At 44.1% G+C, this 15,908-nt stretch overlaps 1 protein-coding gene across 3 annotated transcripts in view; it reads left to right on the top strand.

Moving 5' to 3' along the window:
* The window catches only part of LOC119653643 (sphingomyelin phosphodiesterase), a 94,830-nt gene that overhangs the window by 73,064 nt on the left and 5,858 nt on the right, over nucleotides 1–15,908 (top strand). Inside the window, exons 8-9 of one of the 3 annotated variants that reach the window (XM_038058454.1) lie at nucleotides 10,539–10,724; nucleotides 10,916–11,643. In XM_038058454.1, coding sequence (XP_037914382.1) covers nucleotides 10,539–10,724; nucleotides 10,916–11,099 — 370 coding nt within the window. In that variant the 3' untranslated portion in view covers nucleotides 11,100–11,643. Of the gene's footprint in view, nucleotides 1–10,538; nucleotides 10,725–10,915; nucleotides 11,644–15,908 lie in introns of those variants that run through there. The other 2 variants (XM_038058456.1, XM_038058455.1) reach the window with 2 other exon arrangements.

The following is a 15,908-nucleotide window of genomic DNA, read 5'->3' as shown; positions in this document are numbered from 1 at the left end:
AACACAGGCTCTAGAGCACTCATCCCTAAGCAAAAGTAATTGTTTTAGATTATCGAGATGCAAACGTGGCAGTTATGGAAAATATTATTTACACCCTTGTCGGGTTTTCAATTAAACAAAAAAAGCAAAATTACACCTGTAGCTGCTTTCAGTCACGCAACTCCGCATGGTGGAGGCATAAGGCAGCGAAATCAACAAGCCACAAACATTTTTGCGGATAGTGCTCCATTCATATGTATAACATATATACATATCCACGTTAGTATTATTATTATTCTGTTAAGGGAAAGTCGCATCGCGTCCTTGAAGAACTATTGTGCCCCTTTTACTGGCTATAGTGTACCTGTTGATCATAGTATCTCAAGCAGGCCTGTAACCGTTAGGAACTTTAGTATGTTCCCCACTTCCAGAAGTTTCAGCTTTGCATCTGGTATTAAGTGTTCTCCCAGATGTATCGACCTACTTTGCACAAGTGCCGGACACTGTCCCAGGACGTGCATAGAGGTTTCGTCCTCCTCCTCACAGAACCTGCAGGCAATGTCCGTAGATATCCCTAGGTTCCCTAGGTGGTAGTTTAGCCGACAATGACCAGTGAGAATTCCCACTATGATTCGAAGGTTCTTTTTGGTGAGGTTTAAGCAATCCTTTGTGCGCATGGGTTCGTATCCCCCAATAAGCACCCTGGACTGCTCCATCCCTGGTAGGCCCGCCCAATATAGTTCCCTCAACCGTTTCTCTTCGTTTCTTAGATTCATAGCCATGAAACCGTTTCCGATTCCACAGAAGGGTTCTGGCCCGTGTAAAGGCATCCCTGCTCCCTTCTTGGCTAGTTCATCCGCTGCCTCATTGCCTTCCAGCCCAGCATGGCCTGGAACCCAAAGTATCCAGACCTTGTTGGACGAGCCGAGTGTATTCAGTCTTTCAAGGCATTCCCATACCAGTTTAGAGTTCACCTGGTTGGACCTAAGTGCCTTGATCGCTGCTTGGCTATCGGTGAGAATAGCTATGTTCTGCCCTCTGTAGTTCCTTTGCAGATTAAAGGAGGCACATTTGTCTATGGCGTAAATTTCCGCCTGGAATATGCTAGTGTACCTGCCCATTGGCTCAAAGTACATTTTCCTTGGACCAATGACACCGGCACCCGCTCCCTCTGCTGTGAGGGATCCGTCAGTGTACCAAGTAATCAGTTGCTGGTTTAAGCCGTATGTCGCAGCCACGCTCTCCCAGTTTGCCTTGTTACTCCAACGTGTTTCAAACTTCTTATCGAAGTGAAACCTCGTTGTCATGTTGTCCCTCGGTATCAGTAATTCGGGATACCGCCTAGAAAGGATATCAATCTTCCTTCGATTTAGGCAGCTCCCCGCCTCACTCATACTACCGGCCATCCTGAATATTGATCTCCTTGCCTGCATCTGAATGTGCAGATGGAGAGGGGTTAATCCCAGAAGGACCTCCAGGGATGCCGTTGGGCATGTCCTCATTGCCCCACTGATACACACGCAAGCCAGCCTTTGGAACTTATATAATTCCCTGGCTTGTGTGCTGAGTTGGGTTCTTTCTGCCCAGATTACCGCTCCATAGGCAATCATTGGTCTTACTATTGCAGTATATATCTTCGGGCTGCAACCCCATTTTTTTCCTGCTATGGATCTGCAAGTCATCAGAGCCCTCGTGGCTTTCCGACAAGTGTTTCCGACATGTGTCTTCCAGAGTAATTTTTGGTCTAGCGTGATTCCCAAATATTTGACCTCTGTTTCTCGTTTCACCTCCATATCATGTAATGTTATGGCTTTCAGGTGATCCAGCTTACGCCTCCTAGTGAATGGTACTATGGTGGTTTTGGTTGGGTTGATCCGCAGTCCCACCTTCCTGCAGCAGGCACTAGTAACCCTTAATCCAGTTTGGATTCTATCACATAGGGTATCTTCATATTTGCCCCTACAGATTAGAACAATGCCGTCCGCGTAGCCCTGGACTTGTATTCCAGTATTAGTTAACACGTCCAGGAGTTCATCCACTACCATACTCCACATCAACGGCGATAGTACTCCGCCCTGTGGACAGCCTTGAGTGGTGTTCATGATAATAGAATTTGTACCTGTTTGTACCTCTATTTGTCTGCTTTCTAGCATTTTGCCCATCCAGAGTGCCAGGGTGTTTCCCACTCCTTTGCGGCTCAGGGCATCCTGTATCTCTGTGTGCGATGTGTTGTCGAATGCTCCTTCGATATCCAAAAACGCGCACAGTGCAATTTCTTTTGTTTCTATAGCGTCCCGTAGTACCTCTGTCAGCTGATACAGAGCAGTTTCAGTTGACCTTCCTGCCCGGTAAGCGTGTTGACAGTGATGTAAAGGATTTCGCTTTAGAACGTTAGTTCTAATATAGTTGTCTATGACCTTCTTCACCGTTTTGAGTACGAACGATGTTAGGCAGATTGGTCTGAAAGATTTAGGGTGAAAAGGATCCTTTTTACCCGCCTTCGGAATAAAGACCACTTTTGCCCGTCTCCATGCCCTTGGTATGTAACCCAGTGCTATGCTCCCCCTTACCACCCTCAGAAGAGACTCTAAGATAATTCCTAGGCCTCTCTGGATAAGTGCTGGGAAAATGCCATCTGCTCCGGGAGATTTCATTGATTGAAAGGTTCCCACTGCCCATCTTAGCCTAGCTTCTGAGCATACCTCTTTTGCTAGTTTCCAGCTCTCTTTCCTTCCCCTTTTATTCGTTGTTGGGGTGTCAGGCAGATTATTGTCGCCTGCCGCCGAGGGGTAGGACCCCGGGAAATGAGTTCTGAGAAGCAAGTGTACCCTGTCCTCCTCATTCTCGGTGAATGTCCCATCTTCCTTTTTCAAGCAGACAGAGGATATTCCCCCGTCTTTGGCTACAGCCTTGTACAGCCCGGTTGCTTCTGTGATCTGTTCAATCCCTTCACAGAATTCCCTAAAGCTGTTCCGTTTCGCTTCCCTGATGGCGTTGCTATACGCAGTCAGTGCATTTTTATACCTCCGCCAGTCCCCGGTTCGTTTTGCCCGGTTAAAGAGTTTTCGTACCTCCGTTCTCATTCTGGCTAAGTTCCTGTTCCACCATGGTACATCCCTTGATGACTTGACTGTCTTGGCCGGACAGCTGGCCTCATATGCGTCAATGACGATTGTGTTGAGGTCTTCCACCACCGTTTCTAATTCTAATTCGCTTCTGATGTCACCGCCCCCTTGAAGGTGGGCAATGTTGTTGCTCAGGTGCATTGTGTAGGATTCCCAATCCGTTCTCTTGGGATTCCTTATTATTCTTTTTATTTCGAAGTTACCCTCAATGTCGAATCTGATTATCCTGTGATCAGACATTGAGGGTTCATCCGACACCCTCCAATTCCTGACCATCCCATTCATTAGGGTATTTCCTAGAGTTATATCTAGTACCTCTTGTCTGGTGCTGGTCACAAATGTTGGAGTGTTCCCTACATTGTATATTTCTAACTTATTGCTAAGAATAAATTCGAGAAGGTACTGACCTCTACGATTAGTGTCACTGCTTCCCCACACTTCGTGGTGGGCGTTGGCATCGCAGCCGAGAAGAAGTGGTAACGCCCTCTCCTCGCAATACTCCGTCAGCTTTGCGACTTGTTCCGGTGGAGCCCGGCTCTCGTCTCCTGGGAAGTATCCCGATGCTACAACTACCTCTCGAGTGCTCCTCCCGGCTTCCAATGAGACTTGGATAGCCACAAGGTCCCCGGTTAAGAACTCTGAAAGACATATGTATTTTAAATTACGTTTGAGAATTATGCAAGCTCTTGGTTTTTCACAAGAGGAGTCCCAAATTACCTGCATGTCTCCTCCTTGCAGACCGCGAATCTGCCCCCGGTACACCCAGGGCTCCTGAGCCAGCACTATTCCAATGTTCTCCTTGGAATTTGCCCTTGCAATCACTGCAGATTCAGCTCTCGCATGGTGGAGGTTTATCTGGGCTATCCTAGTGCTGGCCATTGGCTCCGTTATTGTTTGGAGCTCTTGTCCACTGTCGGAGTGTCACCCTCCTCCTCCAGCATGGCGCTTTCCTGCGCGTCGCTGTCCACCCCGAGCCCTAGGAGTCCTAGGTCTAGGTCGTCCAGCTTCTGCTCTTCACTGGGCAGCAGGTCTATTTCCCTGGTTGATCCCGTTCTTTCCGCCTCTATGGCTTCCGCGACTTCTTCAGGGACCTCGGTAAGTTTTCCACCCGATGCCTCCTCCGAGGTCTCTTTCCTTGGCTTTTCCTTGTGCACATGCACGGGTATGTTGCCAAATCGGTAGTTGATATGACAACTCCGACGTTTAATTGCCTCTAGGGATCGGTCATCTACCCCGATCGTGAGGAGTTTACCCTTTCCCTCCACCTTGCTTCTGAAGACTCTTCATAGTCGAGTATGGAGATCTTCGTTCTGAGCAATTAGGAGTCTCATAAGGTCTTCTGTTACTATTGCCGCGGCCTTTGGGAGAAAAACTGCCACCATGTGGGCTCCTGGTATATCATCTCCAGCACATGTGGACAGTTCCACCCCTTCCCAGCCTGGCAATCTAGGAATTATGGTTCTAACCCATTCTGCGATACCTTCCGTCGCGCAGTCCACCAGTATAAGGCCTGGTCGAAAGCGTATCCCGGTGAACACCAGTTTCGACGTCCAACCCTTGATCATCTGCTTGACGACAAGTTCTTCAATGATTTCCTGTTCCTCCCGAGTGAGTATTTGCTCGGGAAAACTTTTTGGCAGTATGGCCAGTCGAATGCCCTTGACCGCACTAGCATAGCTAATGCCGGGCTTCCTGGGTCCTGCCATCACTCCTGACCTGCCCGGGTTTTCTCCTCCCGTGGGTTCAGGTCTGGGTTTTTTGGGAGCATTCCCTTCATACGGGCTGATCTCTGCTGCTCCCCGCTTTCTCGGCTCCGGTAGAGATGGCTTAGGTCTGTCCTGAGCCTTCTTAAGGGCCTCTTCTGGTTTCAGGCCTTCCTTCAGATAGCGCAGGTACCATTTAACCCCGGCGCCACTGAGACCTGTCTCCTTCCTGACGTCTGTTATATTTATCTCAGACGTGCTTTTGCTGGTCCCTGCTCTTTGAGCAGTGATGTTCGTTGGCTGTAGCCCACGCAGTATACCAATGCTCACCTTGGATCCACTGCTTGACGTCCCAACTTCTCCCTTCTTGGGTGTAGTCACCTGGCTTTCAGTAATTCGGAGACGTGCCTCCGCCTGATTAACCAGTTTTGGTGCGGTACGGGGCCCCGCTTTTTTGGTTTTTGTTTTCTTTTCTAGTTTTGTACTCATTTGATTCCCACGAGTATGGGGGTTAAGAGGTCCGCCGTGCCATAGCCCCCCGTAGCACGGTAAGATCTAAACTTACTCACTGAGGCGACCAGGTATCAGTGAGGCTCCGTTCGAATACAGTCAGTTACCCCCGCCTGCAAACTATCCAATGGGCACGGTTCGCATGACAGCCTGGATTGGGGGAGGTGTTTTTCGACTCCCCAGTCTAGATCCGTGGCGTTTTGTTAAAGGGTCACCTCGTACAGGGTGTGGCTATCACCACTCACTAACCGTCTTGGTAGACGAGAGGCTTGGCCCCTGAAAAGGCACACACCGTCCCAGAGGAGAGACAACTCATCCTTAGAGAAAGATAGGTTGGCCTCGGGGAGCTATGTTCCGCATCAGTCTATCCTGCAGTACACTGCTTGACCCCACTTGACCCCCCACTCCACGTTAGTATCAGCGGTATTCAATTTACAACTACCTATATATGTACATGTGATTTGTCCAGTTTAAACCTGCGCAGGTACTGGCGATATCTTTCATCCTCCTTGAGAAACTCTCCCACCATTCCCACCTACCTGTGGATCCACTCTTTCCCGAACGTTCTCAACGCGACGCGCCTCGTTTGCGATAAGGGAAAAATTGGGTTCGCATTATATATGTTCGCCATTTCGTCTGCCAAAATTTCAACAAGCATCATTCCCGAGATAACGAACGCTGCATTATCTGAGATAGTCCTGAATGCAGAGCATACTCTTAGGGCTGTCCTTCTGTAGACTGCACTCAGTTTATGGGCGTTAACTGACATCTGTAACGCGTCTTCCTAAACTGGTGTCACATAAAGCATGATCGGGCTCACTACCCTGATTGACAGCAATCTTGCATTGCAGTCGATTTAGTATCAGATCTACAACCGAGCCGGACCCAACTTTCCGGAAGGTGTTTACACCACCTTCGTTATCCAAAAGCTTCTAATAACCTACATCTCCTTAAATTTGTTTCTCTACTACTCCACTCAAGGGCCCAATCGTTTCAGATTGTCAAGCGTTTACTTGAATTTAAGCAGTCTCAAACTTGGGGGAGGGAGGTGGGGGAGTCGTAGCAGCTTTATGCATATACAACACTTATTTTCGCTAAGACAAAGCCGCTTGACTCGTAGTGCATTGTATACCTTGTCGAACGCAAACACCGCTCCACCAGTCGACTCATTCGGCATTTAAGGTACCGCTTTAGTGAGATCTGTTCTCTTCAACGGCAGACTACCCATTAAATCCGAACTTTTCCGGTCTCCACAACTTTTGCACTGCCTCCGCTGGTACTCGTATTGAGATTGTTTGAGTAGCACCATAGGCTTTTCATAAGCGCACAATGGGCTCTTTCGCAAATTCTGACAACTTGAATTGTTTCTCCAAACCAAAGGAAATTTCTCCTTTCGATGTTACTTCATCAAGATCCTTACATTGTATGTAGGTCTCATGCTTTTGGGCACGCACTGCATATTCTCCCCAAGTGAGTTTTTACTTGAGTGCGAAAGTCATCAGTTTTGCCTACGTTGAATCTTTTCAGCTCGAACATGAAATCCCCTTTCTGAGTTGTTCGGATTCTGATCACAGTTCCGCTTGGATCCTTTGGGCCGGAATCAGTCTAGACCTATTCGAGTACCTCCGCGTAGAATAAATTGTCCTTGCTAAAGATACCAATCGTCCCTGGACCTATTCGCACTTTTGCTTTTCTTTTCATTTTTTGTCACTGGCTTTCTCCCTTCTGGACTTCTAAGGGCAGTTTTCGGAATCGCCTGTCCGTTTTTTTCTCTGTTGATTACTTAGAGGATTCTCCTCTTTTTCGCGTACTCTTTTATTTGGCTGTAATTCGACGGCAGTACAGTTAGGCGTTACTTGCGTCGCTTGTGACACTGTTTAGACACCAGATTTCAGCACCCGATTAGTGCACGTTGTGCTTACCCTTGATATTGACATTCAAAGTCTTGAATATGCAAGGAAGTGACCATAAAACCTTAATAAAAAAGCTTACGGCAACAGTTTTTTTCCACCATGTTGCAGAAGGAAAACACGAATTTAGGATAATAAACCTTTTTGAACAAAAATATCGTTGTCTGTCAATCTCCTTATGCAATCTAAAATAGGCAAGGCATGGGGAAACATAAAGATTAAGAAACTAAAAAGAGTAGTTAACATGGTGGCTCTGAGAAGCGCTAGTCCAAACACCAATGGCGACTGGAGTCAATAGGCGGAAAACTGAAGCATAAGCGCAGCAGAATCACTTATGAAATGCTATGCATGCTACCCTGGAGATACGTTATTCTTATAATTAGTATTTCTTTCCTTGCAAAGTAAAGATACTCTTACTGAGCCATTCCTGTTGGATTGAGGCTTTTACCTATCTCGATAGACTCTTATCTATCTAGCAAGCAATCTTCCTTTATCCCTCCAATCAGCCAATGCATTCAAGCTTGTAGACGAATTCCCTCTAAAGTGTTAAGCCATATCCTTGGTATATATTAAGTGTGTAAAAGCCGGAATTTTTTGGCAAATTTTTATGTTTTATTATAAAAAACTGTAAAAACGCTAGCAACGACTTTTGTCTATCTTTTGGGCAGCTCACAGATTCCTTTACGAAAGAACTCGCCATCTTTGGATGCAATCCATGAACCCACCCATTTTTAAGGCTTTGTGTCAAACAAAACCTTATTAGAATCGAGTTGGTGTCTGTCTGTCCGTCTGTCTGTCACACCCCATACATGTGAATGGAAGGTGCAACATTTTTTTCATAAAATGTGGCTATATGGGATATCAAATTAAAGGTCTCAATTAGTACTTTCGAAAACTGGTTCCATATTTGATATTGGGTGAAATATAGGGGAGCGAGGGTTCAAAATATGACCCCCAAAAAGTGTAACAGGTCTCGTTCTCAGAACCTATCCAACGGAAAAATCTGAAAAAAATCACAGTGGTGCATCTCTACAAAATCTAATCCTCAAAATACATCTGGTTCCGATATCTGCACAAATAAAGTTAATAATAGTATATTTCCACATTTTAGAAATTTACCCGACAACCCCCCTAATGTTCATCCCAGAAGTATAAAATGGGGGGGAGGGGGTGGCATGGGTATAATAAAGAACATAATAGACAATCTGGCCAAGTTTGAAAAAAATCCAATTATTATTAACAAAGTTATAAGGAGGTTGACATTTTTTGTGAATTTCGTGCATTCTACAGCCTGTATGACGTCATCATCACATATCAATTCATCAATACCATACCGAAATGAGTTCTTATGAATGGGTTCGCAAAGAATTATTTTGTTTTAGTTTTTTAGTCATTTGTATATGAATATCAATTACTCCAACCAGACATGTGTGTATATAGGTATAGGCAATGTAGGCTATGACATGAAACATGAGCCTACTCAGTTTGGAGGAAATTATAAGTTATAGTAGGTCAAAGTGGTCGCTTGCTTGAAAATTCAACACTTTGAATGTTAATACCACCCGAGAATAGATATTCTCTCATAATATATGCATAGGTATATTACGTGCTACGCGCTAATGGGAAAAACGCAAGCTTAAATGTTTTCATAAAAGAAATACACGAAACCTTTCACATCCGAAGCATCTACCTTCCGGTTTTCTGACTTGTTTCTTTATTGCTTGACTCAAACACATCAATTGAAGTTTGTAGGGATCGGCTGAAATCTTTTATTGTGGTTTAAGCAGGACATAGTAAACTTCGCCCAGCTGATCCTACCTTATGCAAAGCATGAGCTTGAATGAGTGAATATTCGTCATGGAAGTGGAAATCGAAGGTTCGCCGGTCATTAGCCACGACTTTCTATGTTTAATACAAGATCAATTTTTCGTCACCAGTCACGATACGATTCTAGAAACCATTTCGTTGCTGTCGGGCGAGCAGCTGTTCACACATGCAAAATTGTCTTCCCACGTCTCTCTGTTTCAGTTCATACGACATCCAATCTCCTTCCTTCTGGATTATTCCAAGTAAATGTAAACAGTTGGATCAACACCGTGTGATTCTGCTAGTTCTTTCTCTTTTAATTCAGAACTTTCAAAATTTTTTGGTTGTCCAGGTCCAATTCGATATGTGGCGTCCTGACCTACGCCATCGCTCCATCTTAGGCAGGGTCTGCCTCGTCTTCTTTTTCTACCATAAATATTGCCCTTATAGACATTTCGGGTGAGATCATCCTCATCCATACGGATTAAGTGACCCGCCCACCGTAACCTATTGAGCCGGATTTTATCCACAACCGGACGGTCATGGAATTGCTCATAGATTTCGTCATTGTGTAGGCTACGGAATCGTCCATCCTCATGTAAGGGGCCAACAATTCTTCGGAGGATTCTTCTCTCGAACGCGGCCAAGAGTTCGCAATTCTTCTTGCTAAGAACTCAAGTCTCCGAGGAAAACATGATGACTGGCAAGATCATAGTCTTGTACAGTAAGAGGTTTGACCCTATGATGAGATGTTTCGAGCGGAACAGTTTTTGTAAGCTGAAATAGGCTCTATTGGCTGACAACAACCGTGCGCGGATTTCCTCATGGTAGCTGTTATCGGTTATGATTTTCGACAAAAGATAGGAGAAATTATCAACGATCTCAAAGTTGTATTCTTCTATCCATATTCTTCCTCTTTGACCAGGGCGATTTGATGTTGTTGGTCCAGATCGAGCAGGCGGCACGAGATCTTGGGCTGCATATCAATGAAGGCAAGACAAATTATATGGTGGCAACGTCAGCATCGAAAACCAACCAACCAACAACCTTAAGATAATATTCACTGTTAATTGAACTGTAAAAAAATGTTAGAATGAGCAGCCCCCCTCCCATTATCGGTATCAAACTTGATAGCTCCGCTGCACCTAGCTGGAATCCCATTTAAGTGTATAACCTGAAGGTCTGTGTTTTACTAGTTGGTTACTTTCTCCATCTATGGATTTACATTGCTCAGGACTATATTAAACTAAAATTTGTTAACCAGATTGCCAGTGTCAGTAGATCAGTATGCCATATTTGGATTTTTATAGTGGAAGAAAACATTGAATCTGAAAACCACCTCTTAGACTTCGCTTCTGTATTTTTGTAGACTATTACACTCCTCTACAAGGACTAGCTTTGACCATATCAGGCTCACATAGTGTATGAATTCTATGATTGAGCCAACATTTCCATTTTGATCAATTCATTTTATTGTCGTAACTTTTTTCCTTTTTTTCAAACAGGCACTACTGGAAGAACTCACATCTGCGACCACTATGTGATCCAGAATGCAAAAAACGCATCTTGTGTGATGCTAAGAGTGGAAGGAGTCACGATCGCAAGAACTTCTGCGCAGACGTCGAGGCCAAAGTAGATGAAGGTTCAGGGAAAAGCTGGAAAGCCTGGTTCTACCGAGGCTTGAGTGCATCGTACGTAAAATTCAAACTTCTCATGGCTTTCATACGACTAAACACCTAAAGAGTGTAGTCATCCATCCTTCGCACCACACCAAATTCATTTACCCATTATTTATGTTTCGACACCCTCATCGTCGTCTAACCATTGTACAGCCAATTCAGGTGGCGGGAACTAACTTTGATTTATTAAATATGATTTTCAGTAACGACATTTCGTCCAATGAACATGAACAGGAAACTTCTGTGGATGGCGGTGAAAGCATCCCTGTAACCGTTGATCCTTCAACGGGTTTCTTGGATGAAGTCACACCAGTGCGAACAGAAAGGATCAGAGCAGAAAAAGTCGTAGCTGACCTTATACAGGCTATAGGTTTGCTGTTTACGTAATAAACGACTGTTTTATAATTAATTTGACCAGAAGAAGACGACTCAAAGGATCATTGTTTGCTTTCAGTTCTAGTTGATATGCTTAAGTAACTGGAGAAGTGTATAAATGCAACTAATTTTAGAGTTAAGATATTTAAGCCGCATAATGGTAGTATTGTACATACAACTTAACTAACCATTTTTAGCACTAATGTGTAAATAGTATGTAAATAAATTTTCCTATTAAAACATTGTTGAACAGAATTTAGTAATAAGTTTGAATAGCTATAGCCGTGGAAATCGTTCTAGAACGAGCTTGATAAAGCGATTACATTCAGTAAATACTAAATCAAAACTACATTAAAAATAAAGGCACCGTAAGTTACCTTACACTACTACAAAAAGGAACAAGAAAGCCAACTTGCTTTTGCAAATGACACAAAGATGTCAAACACAATCTGGTTTCCTTAAAAGTATTAAGTTTCCATCAACCATATTAATGAAGAATATCAATCATAATCCTAAAGTTAATGACTGTTACACCAAGGTTACTATACTCGCAAGCATGAATCATTTCTGTTTTAAAAGGCAAAAGATAGAACCCGACAAAGTTGGTTGGTTTTATATTCCCCAACCATGTCCAATCTTTCCCTCTTTACTGCTGAAAATACCCTTACGCCATCACAGGACAGGCATATTCATATAAACTGCAGTTATACATATTTGAATTTCCCTAATCGCCTTTACTTCCACAGTTTATGCTAAATATTTCCTGTCCTGCTATTGACCACTTTTTGCCACATTTAACAGGTACTCTTCCAGTTCGAGTATATGCCATGATACATACTCGTACATTACTCTCTAAATTTTCCAAGTTTCTTACTTCTGATAGTCGATAGTTATGCCCAACTTGAGAACACTCCTTAATATCGAAGATAAACATGCATAATCGTCAATTTGTCAGACAATATCACCTAAACGGTATTTTATACTACCTGCCAGAAACAGTCAAACTTCCTTTTTTAAAGACAGATTTCTTTTGAATATGCTACTGCGCTAAGTTAGATCAGTTTGTGGCACTCACACCCATTAAGTACACCCTCCTGCCTTACCCTGCGAGACACTGTGAAACTCTTCGTGGACGTCAACAACTTTTAGATTATCTTTATAGCTACCATCACTACGTCAATAGACTTACTAATCTCTTCTATTTCTAGCCTCTATAGACCCTGGATATATTACGCAATCTAAATCCTCGACATTTTATGAGCACAAATGCAGCGCAAACATTTTCATACAAGATACTCCCATCCATCCCACCGACTATGAGGGTAGTCATCTCGTGCTTCCTAGATATGATCCTACATAACTGGTCAAATATTTACTCAGTTTTTCAAATCGGTTCACTATCTTTCTGCTTATCCGTCGGTCTGCCTTTTTTAAGGTTTTTTGTGAAACGATTCAATGTCTCTTTTTTTTCGTTAAAAGATTAGAAGCTTCAAAAGCTACCGTTGGCTCCCGCCAGATGCTTACGTGGGACTCCTACCAACTAAAACCACCTCCTCCTCCTTCCACTTTTCCCGCGCGACTCCCATATGGTATTACGTGGTAGGGCTGGATCAGAATTTATCCTGTACTCGTTTTCACGTTCGTGCTCCTCTCTCATTCCTTCTTCCCGTTGACCTCCTCCTGCCTAACCTTGCTAGGGATAGCTTCATTCGCCTTTCCGACTGCAGTCCATATCCTCTTCGATTTCAATATACGATTCATCATATTTTCCGGAGTTAAGTGCTCCCCAGTTGTAGCGTTTAATGCAGCCTTTTAACGGTGAACCTCGGGCATTGAAATAGGACGTGTTCTGTCCTCTACAATGTTCAGGCACTTTGGACAATATGACGAATCGTCATGCCCAAATCGATAGAAGTATGCTGAATAACCTCTGTGTCCGCTCAAAACTTGTGTTATGTCAAACCCTACTTCGCCATAGGGTCGCTCAATCCATCTCCGAATATCCCATATGATTCCATGGGTCCATAGTTTCACTGCATGTGAACTGCTGCCAACAGGCAGATGATTCTCCAGTGACATATACTGGATCTTAAAGGCGTTGTCTTTCTCTCGCGAGAATATGAATTGAGATCATCCCTGTTATCACTCACGCCGCTTAATCGGATATTGTTCGATGGGCGCAACATGTTCGACGTTACTTTTCCAGTGCATCCGCGCACATTGGGGCTCCATAACGTAACTTGAAATTGAGATTCTAGTCGTTCATTACGCCTAAATACGTGAGCTAAGGCTGAGAATTTATTATCTGTGTCCCAATTTTAATCTTCATAGACATACTCTTCTTTCGCTTAGTAAAAAGTACTATTTCCGTCGTATGCTCTGCGAGCGGTAGGCCTGCGTCTTCCGGCTAGAACTTAATGGTGTAGACTGTTCAATGGCGTAAATATCGACCTTATCCAGGAGGCGTGCAACAACCGTCAGACTAATGTCGTCCACGAAGCCGACCGCGCCCACGCCGAGTGCAGCAGAGTGGTCCTAGAACGGACCGTTACGGAATGTCTCATGTTGTTTATTATGATTTATGTCCCACATCTGAATCGCAGCACAGAAACCTAACGCAACGTCACTATCTGGTGTAGTAAACTAGGACAAATAATCGGTGGAGAAGTTTTACCATTGATATTGGACATCAATGTTTTGTTAGTACCGGTTTGAGGTGTTCCCCTTTACTCATTACTATAGCCGCAGACAATTCTTTCCGCGCCTCTTTGTATTGGTTATATAGCTACGACTACGTCTTCTGTCCTTGAAGCAGCATTTGCGCCATTCTTCGATTTCAGGATTCCTCCAAAAGTTTGGTGCTCATTTCTGGGAAACACTACACCTTCGCATGGATGCATTGCATGCTCGTCGTAACTTTTCTAGATTGGTGAAAAGTTACGACGAGCATGCAATGCATCCATAAGCCCTATAATTTGGGTTTCAAGATTTGTGTTTTGCAGCAGGACCTCTCTGAAAGTTTCCTCGTCAAACCTGTTGCAACTATCTTCCGGAACCAATTTATTTTTGTAAGTTGCTTGATTTCGAAAATGATGTTCTGATGGTCGCTTTGTGTGTAACTTTCACTAACGTGCCACTGGAGATTCTTCTCTAAAGTGTCGCTAACAAATGTGATATCTATCACCGACCCCATTTCCCTTCTTCGGAAAGAGGATGCGTCAAGATTCAGACCAGAGAGAGCTTCAAGTAATACAAGCCCTTTTACGTTCGCCTCCCGGCTGCCCTATTCTTCAGCCCACACGTTAAAGCCGGCAGCTATGATTTTAGGGTTATGGTCGCTTGCATCCCTCGCTAGCCTCTCCACCATTGATTGGAATTCCTCTCTCGTAAGACTTGGTGCGGCATAGCAACTGTAGATGAGTGCACCACCTACTTTCGTTCGCGTAAAGCTCAGGGGGACCCTCATTGTTCCTTCTATGGTATGATTTCCGAATGTCCATATCGCCGTTTTTCCGCTCTTATACACAAACCAAATTCCTCTGTGTAGGTCTTTGTTCTGTTCGCAGACAATGGCGACGTCGATTTACTTTCAATTATCGCCTGGGATAGCAAGTTCTGAGCTACTTGGCAATGGCTCAATTTTAGTTGTAAGAACCTCATTTCCGCATAGTGTCGATCGCTTCCTAAACACCGGATATGTGCTGCTGCCTGTCATATTGGCGCTATTGATATCATTCATTTGCCCCCAGAACAGACAATTGGACCTTTCAACGCAGTCTTTAGCAATGTGACCTGTTTTCCGCATTTACACTTGTACAGTTTCGGACCATATGCCCAAACTCCAGATATCTAAGGCATTTTTTTAACGAAATCTGCAGCCGTAGCCGCCAGACGACTCAACCGATACGGACTTTACTGGAAGTGATAGCTCTTTTCGCCGCTGCAAGATGTAGATTTACCGACGCAGTTTGCGTGCCGCCATACGGCTTCCGCAGCTGAGACTGTACAGCTTGGCAAATTTCCTTCTGTGTAGTAATTTCGTCTAGGTTCCTACATTCAATGACTACATGTCATCCTTCTATGTTCGCCTTATACGATTCAAACGTTCATCTAGACCCGTCCACGAGGTGTCAGACTTGACCTTGGGCAGAATATCGACATATGACGGATCACTCTTTTGTTATGATAAGCGCATCGGTCGACTCCTCTTCCGTAGCAGGAGAAAGTTTGACTTTAGTCCAAGTGGAGCCTTAAATTACTCTGTCTGTCTGCCTGTCTGGCTGTCATACCCAATGTAATCGGAAACGACTGATACTACCGTAACGAAATTTGGTGAGGATAAGTAGTTTATGAATTTCTTTACATACAGAAAGTAGCGCCGTTTTCTGTTGAGTTTCAAATAATTACAGAAGACTCTTATACCTTAAAATCACCTCCTTCATTCACGCTGAGGAATGGTCATTGCGGGACAGGATCAGTTATTAACTACGCCCGTGTTCATATTCGTTATTTTCTTTCGAAGCTCCTCATTCTTCCCTAGTTATTTTAGAAATTAGCATATGCTTCACGATATTCTCGGATAACAACAGGTCTTCGGCAACAGTTTTCAACTCCTTCCTGTGCACGGAAAATATCAGCTGTTGAACCATTTTTTCCACCTCAAGCAACATAATTAATCGTTATACCAGAAGAGATCAAAATATGCACGATATCCCCCGTACCCACTTAGGAATACTCCTTGGGTAATCCGCTATCCGAAGTTCCGTCTGACTACTTTTGTTTAGGACTCCAGCATTTCTTCGACGATGTTCTGCGGGCTTA

Source organism: Hermetia illucens, chromosome 4 (genome assembly GCF_905115235.1).
Source record: "Hermetia illucens chromosome 4, iHerIll2.2.curated.20191125, whole genome shotgun sequence".
NCBI lineage: Eukaryota > Metazoa > Arthropoda > Insecta > Diptera > Stratiomyidae > Hermetia > Hermetia illucens.
This window is presented reverse-complemented; position numbering and strand designations above follow the sequence as displayed.